At 50.5% G+C, this 17631-nt stretch overlaps 1 protein-coding gene across 4 annotated transcripts in view; it reads left to right on the forward strand.

The window, feature by feature from the left end:
• The first annotated feature begins 186 nt into the window (after nucleotides 1–186).
• The window catches only part of CDK12 (cyclin dependent kinase 12), a 28767-nt gene continuing 11322 nt past the window's right edge, over nucleotides 187–17631 (forward strand). For 3 of the 4 annotated variants that reach the window (XR_015774649.1, XR_015774650.1, XM_005531412.3), the window contains exons 1-9: nucleotides 187–1472; nucleotides 7247–8125; nucleotides 11568–11744; nucleotides 12735–12874; nucleotides 13441–13611; nucleotides 14317–14506; nucleotides 14972–15028; nucleotides 15536–15637; nucleotides 16878–16955. Coding sequence is in view for 2 of the 4 variants with exons in the window: in XM_005531412.3 (XP_005531469.2) it covers nucleotides 436–1472; nucleotides 7247–8125; nucleotides 11568–11744; nucleotides 12735–12874; nucleotides 13441–13611; nucleotides 14317–14506; nucleotides 14972–15028; nucleotides 15536–15637; nucleotides 16878–16955 (2831 nt within the window). In the remaining 2 variants the exon portion in view is untranslated. The remainder of the gene's footprint in view (nucleotides 1473–7246; nucleotides 8126–11567; nucleotides 11745–12734; nucleotides 12875–13440; nucleotides 13612–14316; nucleotides 14507–14971; nucleotides 15029–15535; nucleotides 15638–16877; nucleotides 16956–17631) is intronic. The other variant, XM_014260187.2, reaches the window with a different exon arrangement.

The following is a 17631-nucleotide window of genomic DNA, read 5'->3' on the forward strand; positions in this document are numbered from 1 at the left end:
GAGTTAGCGGTGCCCCCGGACGGCGCCGCTCCGGTTCGGGCAGAGCGCGGGGGCCGGGCCGGGGGCGGCGGCGGCCCCGGGCCCCTTTGGCCGGGGACCCGCGCCCAGGCCCCGCCCCCGCCGCTGAGGCCGCGGGCAGCGCTCCGGGCCCGGGCCCCGCCTTCCCGGGGCGCCCCCGCGGCCGCGCTGCCCGCCGGGCCTGGGCCCCTCGGATGAGGCGGTGAGGCCGCGGCGCTTCCCCCTCCCCTCCCGGGTCCTTCCCCCCTCCCCTCCCCGTCCCTCCCGCCTCCTCCGGGGCCTCGGGCCCCGCTCCCCATGTAGGAGGGAGGACCGAGGCCGGGGTGGATGGTGCGAGGGGCGGGCGCGGAGGGAGTTTGAAGTTCGGGGCTTTCGCGGAGTCCCCCCCTCGCCGTTCCCGAGCGCAGCGGGGGAGGAATGCCAAATCCGGAGAGACATGGGGGCAAGAAGGACGGCGGCGGGGGGTCCTCGCAGCCGGGCAGCGGGAGCTCCAACAGCAAGGAGAGGCACCGGGCGGGCTCCAGGCACAAGAGGCACAAGTCCAGGCACTCCAAGGAGTCCCCGCTGGCGGCCCAGGAAGCGGCGGCGCCCCTGGGAGCGGTGATCAAGCCGCTGGTGGAGTACGATGACATCAGCTCGGACTCGGACACCTTCTCGGACGATGTGGCCCTCAAGCTGGACAGGAGGGACAACGAGGAGAGGAGGGCGGAGAGGAGCGAGAGGGCCCAGAAGCACCGGCACCACCAGCACAAACGACTCCGGGAGCTGATGAAGAGCAAACAGGCGGAGAAAGACAGGAAGTTGGAAAAGAGCCTGGATGCTTCCAGCAGGTCCACCAAGGAGAGGATATCGGGATCCTCCAAGAGGCTCCTGGAGAGCGAGGAGCACCCCAAGGCGCTCTCCTCCAAGAGCAGCAACAAGGAGTCGCGCTCGGCCAAGGCGCACAAGGAGAAATCCAGGAAGGAGCGGGAGCTCAAGTCCAGCCACAAAGAGCGCAGCAAAAGCCATCGGAAAAGGGATGCTCCCAAAAGTTACAAAACCATCGACAGCCCGAAGAGGAAATCCAGGAGCCCTCACAGGAAATGGTCGGACAGCCCGAAACTGGACGACAGCCCTTCGGGAGCCTCCTACGTGCAGGAGTACGACCTCAGCCCGCCCCGCTCGCACACCTCCAGCACCTACGATCCCTACAGGAAGAGCCCCGGCGGCTCCTCACGCCGCCAGTCCCTCAGCCCACCCTACAAGGAGCCCGTGGGCTACCAGTCCAACGCCCGCTCGCCCAGCCCCTACAGCCGGCGGCAGCGCTCCGTCAGCCCCTACGGCCGGAGGCGCTCGTCCAGCTACGAGCGGGGCAGCGGCTCCTACGGCGGGAGGTCCCCGAGCCCCTACGGCCGCCGCCGCTCCAGCAGCCCCTTCGCCTCCAAGCGCTCCGTGAGCCGGAGCCCCATCGCCAGGTGCGTGTGCCCCGCCCTGGGAGCTGGGAAAGGGTCGGGATGGAGCTGGGAATGCGAGGAGAGTACGTGGAGGGAGTTTCAGGGAAGATGGGGCAAGGCTGTTGAGGGTTTGGGGTGATGGGATAAGGGAGGGTGGGTTCAGATTGAAGGAGAGGGGGTTTGGGTTTGGGGTATTGGGAAAGAATTCTTCCCTGTGAGGGCCTGGCGTGGGTTGCCCAGGGAAGTTGTGGGTGCCCCATCCCTGGAATTGTCCAAAATCGGACAGGGCTTGGAGCAACCTGGGATAGTGGAAGGTGTTCCTACCCATGGGATGGTCTTGAGGGCCCTTTCCAAGCCAAACCATTCCATGATTTGGTGATTCCTTTCCTCCCCACTGGTTCCAAATTTGGCCACGGAGTGACGTGTGTGGAGTTGCTTTGGTTAGAGCCTTGACAATTCCCTTGGAAATGGAGTTGACACTTGGGGAAACGCCTCTGTGCGTGGCGGGAGGCAGCGTCCATGTTGGCTCTGGGCAGGGAGAGAGGCTGGAAGAGCTCCTGGGATTAAGTTACACCCACCTCTGGAGTGGCCTCTGCGTGGAGAGGCTCCAGGAGCGGGATCTAAGGCGCTTACCTGGCGGGAAGTTCAGCCACGGGGAATGTTTTCACCTATTTCTGGAAGCCTTTATCTGTTTACTGCATGTGGGAGCTTGATCCCGCTTTTCAGGAGGGCTGGTTTGGGGTGGATTTTGCTCTTTCTGAACTGACTTGTCTTTTCTTTCCCCTTGGATTAGAGACAACCATGTGCAAACTCCATCTCTCAGCCTAAACTTTCTTTTCTCAGCACTAGAGTTTCTTCCCTTCCCTTCTGAAATCTGGGCAGTCTGGAAGGGCGAGGAGCAACCAGCTGGATTTTGGCTTACCTCTAATTTTCTCTCTTTTTCTCCTTTTACTCGGTAGCTTTGCTACAGAAGGAAACAATTATTTCAAGGTAGCTCTGTGTGTTTTATTTCAGGTGTTCATTAATCATCCTGTGACATAGTCTAATGTTGATTTTTCTTTCTCTAGCCCTGGCTTGCGTTCAGTGAGTTTCCAGTTGTCTCCATGGATGCTGTGGAGCTTTGCTTGGAGCTCCATGGCAATTCAGATGTGACCTGGAATGTAATAGCCATAGGAATGCTCTGCTCCGTGGTTGCTGTGCTGCATCCTCCAGCTCAGCACTTCCCAAAGCACACGGGGCTTTTGGAATTTGGTCTTTGTTACTAAAACTCCCAACTTCAGGAATGCTGTCTTCCATGGAGAACTTGCCTTTGTCCTTGCTGGCAGTTCCGTGTTGGTTTCAGCCCCCCTGGAAGGTCTGACGTAAAAATCTCCGTATTCCACTGTGATTTTACAGTGAAAATTTCCTGCAGGCTGCTCCTCCTCTGCCCTGTTTTCTCTGTGTACACCTGGGAGGTTCTCAGGGACAGGCCTGGATGGTTTTCTCCTCCTTCCCTTCAATCCTTGTGCTGCTCTGCCACATTATTTCCTAATCCTTTGGAAGAGTAAGGGTGCAGTGGTGGGAGGTGTCTGTTCGCTGATACAGCTCTGAGTTGTGGCACTGGATAAATGTCCAGTCCTGAGCAGGGAGAAGCCATTGGGAACTGCAGAAAACTCCTAAGATTTTTTTCCCCCAGGTTACTCCACTTCAGAGCACTTTGTGCTGCTTCCCTGAACTTTCTGAGCTACTTTTTAAGGATATCTTTGACTCTTGGCTAAATGCTGGACCCCAAACCAGATAAGTTCCAAAGGTTACTCACTGTTTACACTCAGCTTGTACCAAACTCTCTGAACCTCTGGCTTGATAACTTACTCCTCTCTCTTTCCTGGGCAGATAACTCACTGGCTGTGTGAGGTATTCCAGCCCCTTTGGAAAACACCTGCCTGCAGTGGTTGTAGTAAAGGAGCAGAGGGAATTTCACGTGTTTTCCATGTGTCAGGTGATGTCTTGAGTTGTAATTCACACGTTTAGTTTTGCTTTGTGCCGCTCCCAGGCTGCAGTGTGAGACTGGAGGGGAGGAACTCTTGGTCAGGAGTGTCCAGGAGACAGAGAGGGGCTCACCTGGGGGGGCTCAGGGCTCACCTGGGGGTGCTCAGGGCTCACCTGGGGGTGCTCAGGGCTCACCTGGGGGTGCTCAGGGCTCACCTGGGGGTGCTCAGGGCTCACCTGGAGGGGCTTGGGGCTCACCTGGGGGGGGCTCAGGGCTCACCTGGAGGCTGGGGAAGCTCAGGGCACATCAGTTGGGCCCTCACCTTGACGAGCTGCTGCTGAGTGTGAAAGGAGGCAGCTGACTCTGGGCAGTGACTGAGCCCTTCTGTGCTTCCTGTGGAGGGGCAGGAACATTTTTGGGAGCAAAAACCTCTTTAACTGGCACACTCAGGCAGGGAACACCTGACCACGGCTTGCATTCCTTCGGGATTTTCTGGGACGCTCCATTATTTCCCCTGATTGACAATATGGGGTTTTTTTTAGTGCATTCTGTGTTTTCTTTCATCTCCATGTCCAAAATACATCGTTAGGGAACTGCACCCGTGTGCTGTGCTGGTTGGAGAAAACCCAGAGTGTTTGCATTTCCAGTGGAAAACAACTCACTTCCCATCGAGGAGGAAACCAGGATGATTTGGTCAGTGGGGAAAATAACAGATGTGCTTTGCCATTCTGAGTGGCAACTGTTGTCACTGCAGCTAAAAGAAGGAGATGGAATTCCAGAGTGCCTCAGCTTGCTGGAGGTGGGATGTGTGAGTCTGCATGTGCTGGGTCCTTGCTGTGGTGGAAGGTTGCTGGGCGTTCAAAAATAAGAATTAAAGCTTGTTTCCTGAGCAATTGGCACAGTCAGGCTTCCCAGATAGGATTTTCTGCTTTATCCTTAACTCTGTGTTGTTCAGAGCAGATAAAATGCTGAAATGTCCATCACTGATCCTGGGTGGATGACATGGAATTGTGTGGAGTGGGGCTTTGCAGGTTACCTCTGCTGACACCTGTTAACCAAGGCCATCTCAGCATGGAAGGTTCTAGCATTCCCTTCTCCAAAGACCATCCCAATCTTCTGATTGTGTGACTTAAGTCTCATAGTGCATTTTAATTTGGCTTTTTTAGATGAAATAGTTTCTTTGTTAATTCACAGCTGTCATGGTTGGTATCTTTTATTTCTGTTTTCCAGTTCTGGAGGGACAGCAGGGTGGGTTTTAATCCCGGAACATTTTTATCCAGAAAGAGGAAGGAATATGAGGCTCAATTTCCCCTCATCCCTCCTGGATAACCTTGACAAAGCAAGTAAGGTGTGGAATGTTACACCAAGGCTTAACAAAGGTGAAAGGGGTAAAAGTGCTATTAATTGGCTGCAGGTAAAGCCACAAAAATTATTCCAGAGGATGGAAATGGTTTTCTTCCAGAAGCAAAACCTGCCTGTGCATCTTCTGTACTTTATTGCCTATTTTTTTTGAGTTATGCAGCAGTAAAAGCCCCCTGAGGTGCTGTGTTGGTGTTTTTGGGGCCGTTGCTGCTCTGAGGATGGGAGGTGAGGTTTGCTGCAGTGCTGGTGGAGCTGGGAGAGCAGGAAAACTTCTGGATGTGGGAGCAAAGCAGCTGTGAACACCAGCCTGGAAAACGGGCTTGGAAGCAGCAGTTGGTCCCTGTAGGGAATGAGTGAAGAGAACTGGGAGGGGGAACAGCTGGATTTATCCCTGGTGGAACAGAGGAATGTGCAGATTTGCTGCTGGAGGATCAGGAAGTCATTCCAGCACTTCTCATCCTCACCTGGTCCAGGCAGGTGTCCCTGGTGGCTGTTTCTAAATTAGCACCATTAAATAAGGTGAAATTTGACTTTTGGAGAAGTTTACTTTGGCTCTGGTGAGTGATCTGGTTTGATTGCTCTGCGTCCAGCTGGATTAAATTCTGGTGAGGCTGGGTGCCCAGAGCAGCTGTGGCTTCCCCTGGGTCCCTCTCAGTGTCCCAGGCCAGGTTGGATGGGGCTTGGAGCAGCCTGGGACAGTGGAATTTGTCCCTGCCATGGCTGGGGTGGGACTGGATGAGCTTTGAGGTCTCTTCCAACCCAAACCATCCCATGATTCCACAAATTGGAGTAACTCTTGGGGGTTAATCATGGGGCAGGATAAGACAGGGAGGCAGGAGAAGGGGAATTGCAGCATCTTGAACAATCCATCCTGGATGAATTGCAGTAGGGAACATTAACCCCAACACTGTTTGTGGTTGCAGTAGGTGACATCCTACAGGATTCACTGGGAATGTTTCCCATAAACAAATGTCTTGGAGCTGCTGGAAAGGTAACTGCTCTCCCAGCTCGTGGAGACAGGCAAACTGCAGCCCAGACTGTGAGTTCACTGAGAAACCTTGGAAAAAGAGGTGATCCCAAGGCAGCATTCCTGGGACAGAGCAGTGTGTCGAGGAGGGAAGCAGCTCTGTGGCTGCAGACCCTGATTGTTTTTCTCCTGGTTGCAGATTTATTTTGCTGGGCTAAAGGTAAGGCCTTACCTCCAGCCCTGGTGTTCTTGGACCACTGTCAGGATGAGGCTTGGGGTTGTGCTTCCAGGTGGGAGAGAGGAATGCTGATCCTTGGAGTAGGGATCTCACACCCCCTCGGGAGATCCTTCACCTCCCTCACTCACAGCTGCTCCTCCTGCAAGGTGCTGCTGCTGCTGTTGGGAGAGGAACTTCCTGTTGTCTCACTCCTCCAGTTTATTTTCCAAATGTTTATTGTCTTGGGATAATACTAATTGGTGTTGTTAATTGTGTTCTGAGTATGGTTACAAGGGAGCCGGTGTCACCTGCGTTTGAGCTGCTGCAGTTAAGCGTGTTTTATAACTACAGTTTTGAGGGAATTCCGTGTTTTCCACGTTAGATGTGTCCTGAGTAAGAAATCGTGGAGTGTTCTTTCTGTTACAGTATTTGTAGGGTCTGAACTCAAAATTTTTGATTGTCCTGTTGGCATCAGAGCCCACCACACCACTAAAGCCTCGTGCCTCACCCTGCCCAATCCTCATTCCTCCTGGAGTGGAGGGAACAGTTCTGGCTTCTCAGGAATTTTCTGTGGGCACTGGAAGCATCACTTTCCACTTCCATTTTGGTGTTTATCTGGTTTCCCCATCGATTTCCCCTCTCTCCCGAGCAGGTTCGTGTGGGGGGATCCCTGACTGTGGGAGGTGTTTCCTGCCTTGCTTCTCTCCCAGCACAGATTTTCCGTGATTATTTTTGCACACACACCTGTTTTAGAGCCTATTCTTTGTACAGGAAGACCAAGAGAGTTAAAATTCCTGGGTTTTATTTTTCCTTCAGGTCACACTAGGCAAATTTGAGTTTTGATGGCAGTAAAAGAACCAGGGGGGTTAAAAGGAGTTTGAAGTGCCCGATTTCCTGAAGCAGCATTCTCTTGAGGACAGAATCCATGCTTTCCTTTAAAGTTGCACAGAATTCCTGTGAAATATTCCCAAACTGCCAGCTCATCCTCCTGACTGCAGTCTCCTGTTGGGTGTGTGAGCTGTGATCTCCTCGTTCCCCTGGGGCTTGTCCAGCCTTGATCCTTCCCTTCTCCTCCCGCTGTGACTGGCACAAGAAGGGAGGATGACGACGGTGTCAAACTGGTCCTGACTGACTCAGAAACTCCTTTCAGTCCTTTGAGTCTCTCCTGGCAGGTGCTGTGGACTCTCTGAGCTGAGCAGTAATGGATTCAGCTGTCGGTGAGTAGCTCAGAGGGCGAGAGAAGCTCCGTTTCATTTCTCCCCATGCCGTTCTCTCCCCAGGAAATCCGTCAAGTCCCGGAGCCGCAGTCCTGGCTACTCGAGACACTCATCTCACAGCAAAAAGCAGAGGTCTGGCTCCCGCAGTCGCCATTCCAGCATCTCCCCGACCAGGCTCCCGCTCAACTCCAGCCTCGGAGCAGAGCTCAGCAGGAAGAAGAAGGAGCGAGCGGCCGCGGCAGCCGCTGCGGCCAAGGTGGACGGGAAGGAGGCGAAAGGCTCCCCTGTTTTCCTGGCTAGGAAGGAGAACAGCTTGGCTGAACTGAAGGAGGCTGGGACGGAGTCTAAAAAGGTCACCAAAACTGTTAAATCTGAGAAAGCTTCGGACACGGACTCGGTTAATTTGCTGTACGCGAACGCAGAGCCGAAAGCCCCTGCGGAGACAACGAAATCCAAGGCAGAGGAGAACTCGGAGAGGAAACATCCTGTTCCAGTTAGGGATTCCAAACCCACGGGAACAAAAGACTCGAAGCCTGTAGCGGTGGTAGAGGACCTGATATCTCCAAAGGAGACAGACACAGCGGAGAAGGAGATCCCACCCCCTCTCCCCACCATCAAATCCCCTCCTCCACCTCTGCCCACCACCACCCCTCCGCCTCCCACGCCGCCGCTGCCGCCGCTGCCTCCGTCACCCGCTGTCCCACCTTTGCCTCCAGCCCCAGTGACTCCTGTTCAGGCCCCTCCTTCGGCCCCAACGTCTTTGCCATCTTCTTCCCACCCAAGGACGTCTACTTTATCCTCTCAGGTGAACTCCCAGTCCTCTGTCCAGGTGGCTACAAAAACCCAAGTGTCTGTGACGGCTGCTATCCCACACCTGAAAACTTCCACCTTGCCTCCGCTTCCGCTCCCCCCTATTTTAGTTGGGGAAGATGACTTGGATAGGTAAGGTCACACACAGAGCATCCCCTTTGCATTTAAGAGCAAAGCCTTGAATAAAGAGGGTTTGTTTTTTTTTTTGGGGTTTAGTTTTATGGTTATGAGCTTATCCTGCAGAGTACAAGCGTGGTGCTGGTATGGAGGAGTTATCCCGGGGCTGGTGTAGGTGTTGGCCCTGCCAGGTTTGTGTGGAGAGTTTTATGATTTCGTGCAGGTTGTTGCCTCTTAATCTCTGTGGGAAACAAAAAGGTTTGGCTGCTGCTTGGTGAGGGTTTCACATCACTCCTTGCTTGTGTTTATTACAGGGATGGAACGTGGATCTGGGATTTTGCCTCTCTGTGTTGGAGCTGTTTGCACAGTTACTTCAGAATTACTCTTTTTTTGTTGTTGTTGTTTGCTTAATTCTTTAGAAACTTGTACTCAAGGAACAGGAAAAAGTTTAACAATTCCAATACAAGACCACAAACCAGAGCTGTTTCTGTTCCAGATTCCCCAGCCACACAGGCCATGCCCACGTGTAAAAACCAGCATTGGTTTAACTCGAGTCTTGTCTTAATTCTTGAGTAATTGATGCAATCCTTTCTTGCTTGACAAGTAGGTGTTGTTTGTTTGAAAAAGTTTAAAAATGAGTGAAACTGCACCTGCTTCAACTTAATTTCCTGATCATTTCTGATCAAAACATGCAGATTTGGCTCTGTCCTGTAATTGTAGCTCTGGCTGGGCTGGGGGTGGTTGTGGCTTCTGTGATGAGCTTGTCTGAAAACCCCACTCTGGGGGTTTCTTTTGGTGGGAAGAAAGGAGCAGAATATCCAGAATGGAGTGGAGAGAAAAAACCAACAAATCCAAATATTTGTTTTTTATCTCCTTTTCTAGCTGTTAGCATGTTGGCAGTGCTGTTAACTGAAGGTCATCAGTGATATTTTTCTTTTTTTTTACTTGACCTGCTTAGCTTGTAATTCCCTAAAAACTCCTCAGTCTTCACAGCCATCACTAAAAATGTGCTGGGATTGGGGAGTAAAGCACATTTTTAGTGACCAGTGTGGTATCCCACAGTTGTGACTCCATACAATCACCCTGTGCTGAAGTGTTACAAATTCTGAATAATTGAATTTATTCTCAGGGGTGATTCTGGTATTGATGGCAAGCAGGGAAATGTTCTCACTGCCTCCAGCCTAAAAGTGAGGCTGCTGTGTGTTTGTTGCCTTCCCTGAGCAGTGTGATGTTGTTCAGCAATTACTGGTTTTAAATGTGTGCTGAGCAGGAGTTTTGAGCTGCCTGCTGATTTTCACAGCCCAAACGTCAGGCAAAGCAAATCCTGCTGCACTATTCCCTCTTTTCCAATCCCAGGAGTTTTCCTGCAAATTTCTATTTTATTTTTTTGAACCACTCACACCTAGAGCTCTTTTTCTTTTTTACCACCCAGGTGTGGCTTAGCTCCGTGGAAGTGTTTTATGCCTGACCTCAAGGCTGGGGTGATGAGGGTGATGCTCAGTAAATGGCTCTGTGTGGCTTTTTCCCAATAAAAGGATGGGAAATCCCTCTTGTTTTGCTGAGTCTGGTGGCAGTTCCATGTGGCCCTGACTGTGCAGAATCTCACCCTTCACCAGTTGCCTTCGTTTTTAGGAGCAAAACTCTTTGAGCTGGACTTTTGCTGAGCCTGGGGAACATTCCAGCCCCAAGCCCATGGCAAGTACACGGTTGGAAATCGGGCTTTGAAGTGTCCAAGGGCAGAACACACCTTGTCCAAGTGGTGAACCTCTCCAGAACAGCCATCTCCTGGAATGCTCTTAGGCCCGGGTGGTTCACCAGGAGAGGAGGAAATTTAGGAAATTTCTGTTTAGGAAGAATTGGTACAAATTTTATCCTGGTTTGACACAGCTCTCCAAAGGTGCCGAGCTTGTGCAGCTTCCTGGGCACACAGCAATCACCTGGTGGCACCCCCGGTGCTTTTGGGGTGGCACCCCCGGTGCTTTTGGGGTGACGTCCCCGGTGCTTTTGGGGTGACGTCCCCGGTGCTTTTGGGGTGGCAGCCCCGGTGCTTTTGGGGTGGCAGCCCTGCTGGTTCAGAGGAGAGGAGGAAAGGAGCTCCACAGAGGTTTTGTTGTGTTCTTGCTGTTCACTCTTGGTCTTCTCCCTGCTCGGGCAGCTCTGAAGGCTCTGTTTGGTTTCCTCCCCCTGGTGACCAGCCCAGGGGTCCTGGGGGAGCTGAGCTTAGAGGAACCAAGTGCTGATGTGCAAATAGAGAATTGAACAGATAAAAGGCAAGAAAATGGGAATTTTGGGTAAAAGGGCAAGAGCTGGGCACTGCAGGTTCACTCTCCAGACACACCTTTGTCCTTCCTGCTGTGGGCTTACAAATAAGTTGTTTTTGAGAGATTTCTGGGCACAGACTGAGTCTTTTTGTGGTTTAGTAGAGAATGTGGCAGTGTTCATGGCTGGACTTGATCTTTTCCAGCCTTAACAATTCCATCTGATTCTCTGTAGATATTTGAATACAGTTTTCCTGCTCCTAAGGATTTTGCTGTCAATGAGGGGAGAGTTTCAGCCCATCTACCTCTCCCATTTCTGGCATTTTTTGTCTTCCTCCTTCCTTAAGTAGATTTCACAAGAGATTGTCGTGCAGATTAGACAGCTTCTAATAAAACAATTGGGATAAAACGACCTACTTCCATCAGTTCATTTATTCTGAAGTGTTAGACCTGATGGTGCAGACTCCAAACCTGCTCCCTGCCCTAAAAACAGACCTGGGAAGGCTGTTTGGATCTCTTGATTTATTTTTTTCCCCTTTTCCTGGTGAATCAGAGATTTGCATGGAGAATTCGTGACTACTCAAACCTAGGAATTCTCCTCGCTGAATACATGAAAGAGAAAGTAGGTTCTGCTCATGCAGCTCCTGCCAGCCTAAACCAAACTCCTGATGCCCTTGGTAATTGGATTTTAAAAATCAACTTTTGGTTCCTCAGCAGCGTTTGGGAGTGAAAGCCACATCTCAGTCCTTGCTAAGAGGTTAAAAGTCTCTTGTGGAGGAAGGTTTAACTCTGGGTCTGTGTTTATAGTGGTCCTCACCAAGTCAAGCACTTAATTTCATGGTGATAAATGGAGTAAATAGAGGAAGTGGAGGTCAGAAAGTGTGTGCTGGCTGCTCCCCTGAGCTGCCTCAGAGGAAACTCTGAATTACTGGTTCTGATCTGTGCAAATTGGGCAAGTTCTAGTGCAGACCTGTGTGTTCATTTCGTGATGTGCTCAACTCTCACACTTCTCTCTCCTGGTGTTATTAGCATTGTAAATTTAAACTGTCTCATTTTATATTTGAATGTGCTTATTTTGACACTTAAACCTCACATTGTCAACCAGAGCTGCTGTCCTGCAGCAGCTTTTTTTTTTTTTTTATTTCTTGAGTTGGCTGTCGAGTCTGACTTTTGTGTTGTATTAACTTTTCGGAGTTTAGTCCAAAAGAGATTCTTCCTCCAAAACCTGTGAAGAAGGACAGAGAGCAGAGACCACGACACTTACTCACGGACCTCCCGCTCCCACCAGAGCTCCCTGGGGGGGACCCATCTCCTCCCGACTCCCCGGAACCAAAGGCAGCCACACCACCTCAGCAACCCTTCAAAAAGAGACCAAAGTAAGGCTGACTTCTTTTTTTTTTTTATTATTTATTTTAATTTTTTTTTAAATTATTTTTTAATCTTTGAGTTTCTCAGGTCCCCGCACTGGTTTGAGAGCTTTTTATTGAGGGAAGTGAAATAAGAGAGGAAACAAGTTCCTGTTTCTGTGTTATTCAGTGTAATGACTGTTTCCTGTGAGTGGTTTCACATTTGGACCCTCAGCTAAAGGCAGCTTGCCCCATTTATCTGAGAATTAAAGGCAGAAGTTGCTGGAGTGTGTCATGTGTCTTCAGCCACATCTACCCCAAAAGCTCTTTTCTCTTTGATTTAGCCAGAAGAAACCTCTGGATGAGCATCTCTCTATAAAGCTCTGTTGCTTTCAAAAGCTGGTTGTTCCAAAATGGGAGATTTGGATTTTTCATGCACTTCATGATTGAAGTGTTGGCCCTGGAGCTGCACTGGCACAGGGTGTCCAGAGCAGCTGTGGCTGCCCCACCCCTGGGAGTGTCCAAGGCCAGGTTGGAGGGGATTTGGAGCACCCTGGGATAGTGAAAGGTGTCCCTGCCCGTGGCAGGGGGTGGCACTGGATCATATTTCATGTCCCCTCCAACCCAAAACATTTCTGGGATTCTGTGATTCCATGTTCAAGGCATAGAGAACTCTCCCTGATAACAAATTAAAGCAGTTGTTGAGGGAGCAAAATCCCCTGATGTTTTCAATAAAAACCAAACCTCCAGCACCCTGCTGGATATCCCAGACATTTATTTTTGTCCTGCTGTAGTGTGATGATGCCATCCAAGATAATATTTCTGTTCAGCCTGGATTGGGAGTAGCTGGGATTACACAGCAAAAATACATTAAACTCAACATTCCAATTCCTGGAGCGCAAAGCCAACGGTGCCTGAGCTTTGCTTTTAGGGATTAACCCAGTGGAAGCAGGTGTTTTTTTGTGGGATGACACTGAGCTGGAGCCCTCAGGTGTGTCACAGAGCTGTTCCCTCCTGCAGAATCTGTTGTCCTCGCTACGGGGAGAGGAGACAGACGGAGAGCGACTGGGGCAAGCGCTGTGTGGACAAGTTCGACATCATCGGGATAATCGGAGAAGGGACGTACGGGCAGGTGTACAAAGCCAAGGACAAGGACACAGGTGAGGATGGCTCCAGGTAAATTCCACTGCAGGGCTTTGTCTGGCTCAGCTCCCTGCCAGTGCTGCTCCACAGTGAGAAATACCTGCAGAACCAGAAGGGGCTGCAGCCCCGGGAGAAGCTTTTCCAGGAGGGGCAGAAGAGCAGGAGCTCTGGAATCTCGAGTTTATCCCTGTTGTTAAGTGTGTGTATCCCTATTGTTGAGTTCAGCGTCCAGGTTCCTGCTCTGCTGGTGAGATCCTGTGCCCTGGGGTGTGGATTGAGGTCTGGTCAGAAGATTGTGGTGGCCGCAGGTGCCAGATGAACCCCTGCTTTTTAAATTGTCAGACTTTATTGCAGCAGAGCTTGTGAGAAATTCCAGGGTAAACTTCAGTTCCCCCTTTCTGCTGGAGCAGGTTAGGAAAAGCACAGGTGAGAACTCCTAGCAGAGCAAATGAGCTAAAACGAGCAGGGAGGTAACCAAAGCTGCTTTTGCTGTCCCTCAGTGGGGCATTTTCCATGCTCAGGGCTGCTCCCAGCTGCCCTGGGAGTGCAGGTGAGCAGGCTGTGACCCCGCTGTGCCCGGCAGGTGAGCTGGTGGCTCTGAAGAAGGTGCGCCTGGACAATGAGAAGGAAGGATTCCCCATCACAGCCATCCGCGAGATCAAAATCCTGCGGCAGCTCATCCACCGCAGCGTCGTCAACATGAAGGAGATCGTCACGGACAAGCAAGATGCACTGGATTTCAAGAAGGACAAAGGTACAGCTGTGGCTGCAGGGGTGGTGTGCATTCACCACAGGTGAGATGCAGCCCCTGGGTTTAGTGTAAAACTCTGGAGTCAGTTTGCTCCTTTGTGTTCCTCCTCCAGGGGTTGGATCTGGGTCTGGCCTCACCCCAAAGGACAGGTTGCAGCTTCATGAGTTGATCAAAGGATGATTGCATTCCTGCAGAGTCACAGGAGGGCAGTCTGAAAAAAAAATAGCCTTTACAGGGTCACTTTTAACACTGATTAGTGGCAACAAACTTATTAATAGTGTGAAAAGTTCTTTGTCCTCAGTCACTGTGTAAAAAGTTTCGGCAGCCCTCTGGCTCTTGTTTGGGATCTTCTCTTCCAGGAGAAGAACCCAAACACAAATTCAAGCCATGCGTGGCAGTGATCCCTCAACAAACTCTCTTGTAAAAAATAACCAAGGCATGGAGGTAAATGTGTCCAGAGCTTCAGAGGAATTGATTCTGAATGTTATTTAATTTCAGATGTCAGCTTGGTGAGGCTGCTTTGTTGTTTGTTGGGAAAACAAAGGAGGGAAAAGGACACCCAGTAAGCCCAAAACAGCACAGGGCTGCTAAAACAAAAAACAACTCCAGCAGAATTGTGCACAATGAAGACTCTTTCAACAATTTAATCTCCTTTTTTTTTTGTGCCTCTCCTTTTGTTTTCATCCATTTCTCTGTTTATTATCCCAGGTGCCTTTTACCTTGTGTTTGAGTACATGGACCATGACCTAATGGGGCTGCTAGAATCTGGCTTGGTACATTTCTCAGAGGACCATATCAAGTCTTTCATGAAACAGTTAATGGAGGGTCTGGATTACTGTCACAAAAAGAATTTCCTTCATCGAGACATCAAGTGCTCCAACATCTTACTGAACAACAGGTAACCTGGGAGTGGATCCTCTTGCAGATCCCTCCAAGCTCTTTTCCCTGGGTTCAGCTGTGAGCACACAGCGTTGTCCTCACCCTCAGGAGCAGGAGGTGTGAGAAGAATCTTGTCCATAATTACACCCAAATGTCTGAATATTCACCTAAAAAAACTCTCTGGGACATTGGCCTGTTGGGGGAAGGGTTTGTGATGCAGATGACACTGAATTATTTGTGATTTTTCTTTTTTTTTTAATTTTTTTTCCCCAAACTTTGCATTTCTTTGAAGCATTCAGTCAGAACTGGAGAGTTAAGCTTGGCAGTAATTCTACAAATGTGGCTTTGTCAGGCTTTTCTGCTTCAGGGGTGGGTTTCCTCACCCTTTAACTGGGGTTGAAGTAGGAGTTGGGTTCTGATGGGTCCCTTACAGTACATTCCATAATTGTGTGGATTAACTGATTTTTTGTTTTTTGTCTTTCAGTGGGCAGATCAAACTTGCAGATTTTGGGCTCGCCCGGCTCTACAGCTCGGAGGAGAGGTGAGGAAAAAGGAAAAGGGTTTATCTGGGTGGGATGAGCTTCCTTCTTCTTAGTATCCACACAAGCCCTCACTTGGAAGTCCTGACAGATGATTTTCAGTGGTATCACCCAGCTCCAGCTGTTGGACAAACACACTCCTGGCTGGTTTCAATAACTTTTCATTAGAAGAGCAGCTCAGAATGAGCCAAAACTTCTTCTCTGCTTGCCTTTGACCTGCCCTGGAGTGGGTTTTGCTCCAAGATCAGTCACCATTCAGTGATGGCAGCCTGCTGAGGGTCAGGAATTTTCAGCCTTGGGTACCTACAGCAAGTTGTGATTCCTGTAAAATCCGTGGTGCCTCCTCAGCTGTTTTTAACTCAGCCTGGTGCTCTGCAAGTGCAGACACTTGAAACCCCCCCTGCTGCCACCAACAGGTGTAAGTGCAGCTGGGAAGTAAAAACAAGCAGTTTTTCAGGGTTTTGTGGCTCTTGGGATGAGTTTTTATTTATGTTTTTTTTGTTTTGCAGCCGTCCCTACACCAACAAAGTCATCACGTTGTGGTACCGACCCCCAGAGCTGCTGCTGGGGGAGGAGCGTTACACCCCTGCCATCGACGTGTGGAGCTGTGGGTGAGTCCTGCCGAGCTTCCCTGCCTCTGGAAGCAGCTCCTGAGCATTCCTCTGGGAATTCTGCTCCTTGGTTTGTGCCAATTCCCACAGCTGGACGTGTCCCAGGGTGTTGGGATGAGACAGGAATGCTTCCCAGTCAGGGGCAGGGGTCTGTCCCCTCACTAAAACCACTTAGTAAAAACTCCTAGAATGAGGTTTGCCCTGGTTTTGAAGTGAGAAAGTGTGATAAACAAATTTTTTACTATTTAAAATGCAAGCCAACCTGATATTGGTGTACTCCTGGGATCAAGAGGGGTGACACATGTGCTGCTCGCTCCTTCAGTGTGTTTTTTGGAGAATTTTTCTCTCAACTCTTTAGGTTGCTGTTTGCCACTGATTGGTTTGGGGTTTGGTTTTTTGGGGGTTTTTTTTCAGCTAAAACATTTTTAAGTAAAAATTTCAGGTTTCAGGAAGTTTGAGTAGCACAGGAAGCCTGGGGAACGAGAGTCTGGGCAGTTCAGCACAAAGATGGAACATTTCTCCAGGTGATTGAGAGGCAGAGACTGGAGGATTCAGCAGTAGAACTGAGGCTGGATTCCCCAGAGCGTGCACTTCCCACTGGGATGTTCCCAACTAAACTTCAGCAGGCTTTATAAGACAAAGAGCAGTTGGGAAAACCAGTAATTAATCATAATTAGTGACTGTGAGGCCCAGTTGCTGCTCAGTTCCTGTTCCACACGCACGGGGTTATTCCCATTGCAGCCTGCATCTCCCAGCTGCCTCTGGCACTGATTGCTGCTGGCTTGAGGAGAGATGTGGAGGGCTGCAGGAGCCAGGGGTGCTGCCTCTCTCCTCTCCTTCCCTCCCAGCTGTTGGAGAGCTCTGTGTGCACAAACCCAGCTCCTCTGCTGGCCCTGACAGCCACGGGCAGCTGGGCATGGCTTGGGCCAGCAGAGGGAAGTTGGAAATGCAAACAAAAGCTGAAGCTGGGAGGAAATGGGAGCTGTGGCTCCTGTCACACTGACACATCCTCCTTTCCCTGCAAAGAGTTAACGTGTCAGGGGCTTCCTGCTCCAAGCAGCCACTTGCAGGAGGTGATTCCCAGGGCTGGGGACTCCTACACACAGGTCACTTTGTCACTACAAGCCCTGATGCAAATCACTCTCCTCAGGCAAAGCTGCTCCCGAGCACAAGCGCTGCCGTGTTCAGACGCTCATCCCCAGGGTTTGCTGTCGTGACCTCTTGCTTTTCCTCCTTCCAGCTGTATCCTCGGGGAACTGTTTACAAAGAAGCCTATTTTTCAAGCCAATCTGGAACTGGCTCAGCTTGAATTAATCAGGTAAAGCTTTGCACACGCATGTCTGCGAGGGGAGGTGCTGCAGGAGCTGCTCGTGCACACAAGCAGCGAGTTAGGAGAGCTCTTGTTCTCTGACCTGCCTGGAAAAACAGGGCCAGGAATGCCTGGGAATGCAGATGGGAATAGTCAGGTGTCCACACCTACATCAGGTGTGTGGTTGCTGATTGATGTACCCTCAGTGAACCTTGCTGTGTGTTGAGTCCAAAAATTACGAAGCTGAATTAATTCTCAGGCTGGAAGTTTTAATCCTGGAATGGTTTGGGATGGGAGGGACCTTAAAGCCCATCCAGTGCCACCCCTGACATGGACAGGGACACCTTCCACTGTCCCAGGGTGTTCCAAGCCCTGTCCAGCCTGGCCTTGGACACTTCCAGGGGTGTAAACTCCACAGCCTCTCTGGGCAACCTTTTCCAAAACCTCACCACCCTTATTGTAAAAATACTAAAATATAGTGAGCTTGGAAAGTTTAAAGTAAGAAACATCAAAATTTTAACATTTGTAGTAAGGAAAAAAAAAAAAAAAAAAGTCATTGTTTTGAATGGTTTATAAACTCAAGCTCAGCATTTTCCTTTTCCTGATACCTCCCTTTTTCAACACCTCACCTGAGCCGTGCCCAGCCCTGGGTTTATTCCTAGGGGATGTAGATGTTTTCCCTGGG

The sequence above is a fragment of the Pseudopodoces humilis genome, chromosome 29, assembly GCF_049639895.1.
Source record: "Pseudopodoces humilis isolate 2021_Gansu_Grassland_sample_001 chromosome 29, ASM4963989v1, whole genome shotgun sequence".
Taxonomy (NCBI): Eukaryota; Metazoa; Chordata; class Aves; order Passeriformes; family Paridae; genus Pseudopodoces; species Pseudopodoces humilis.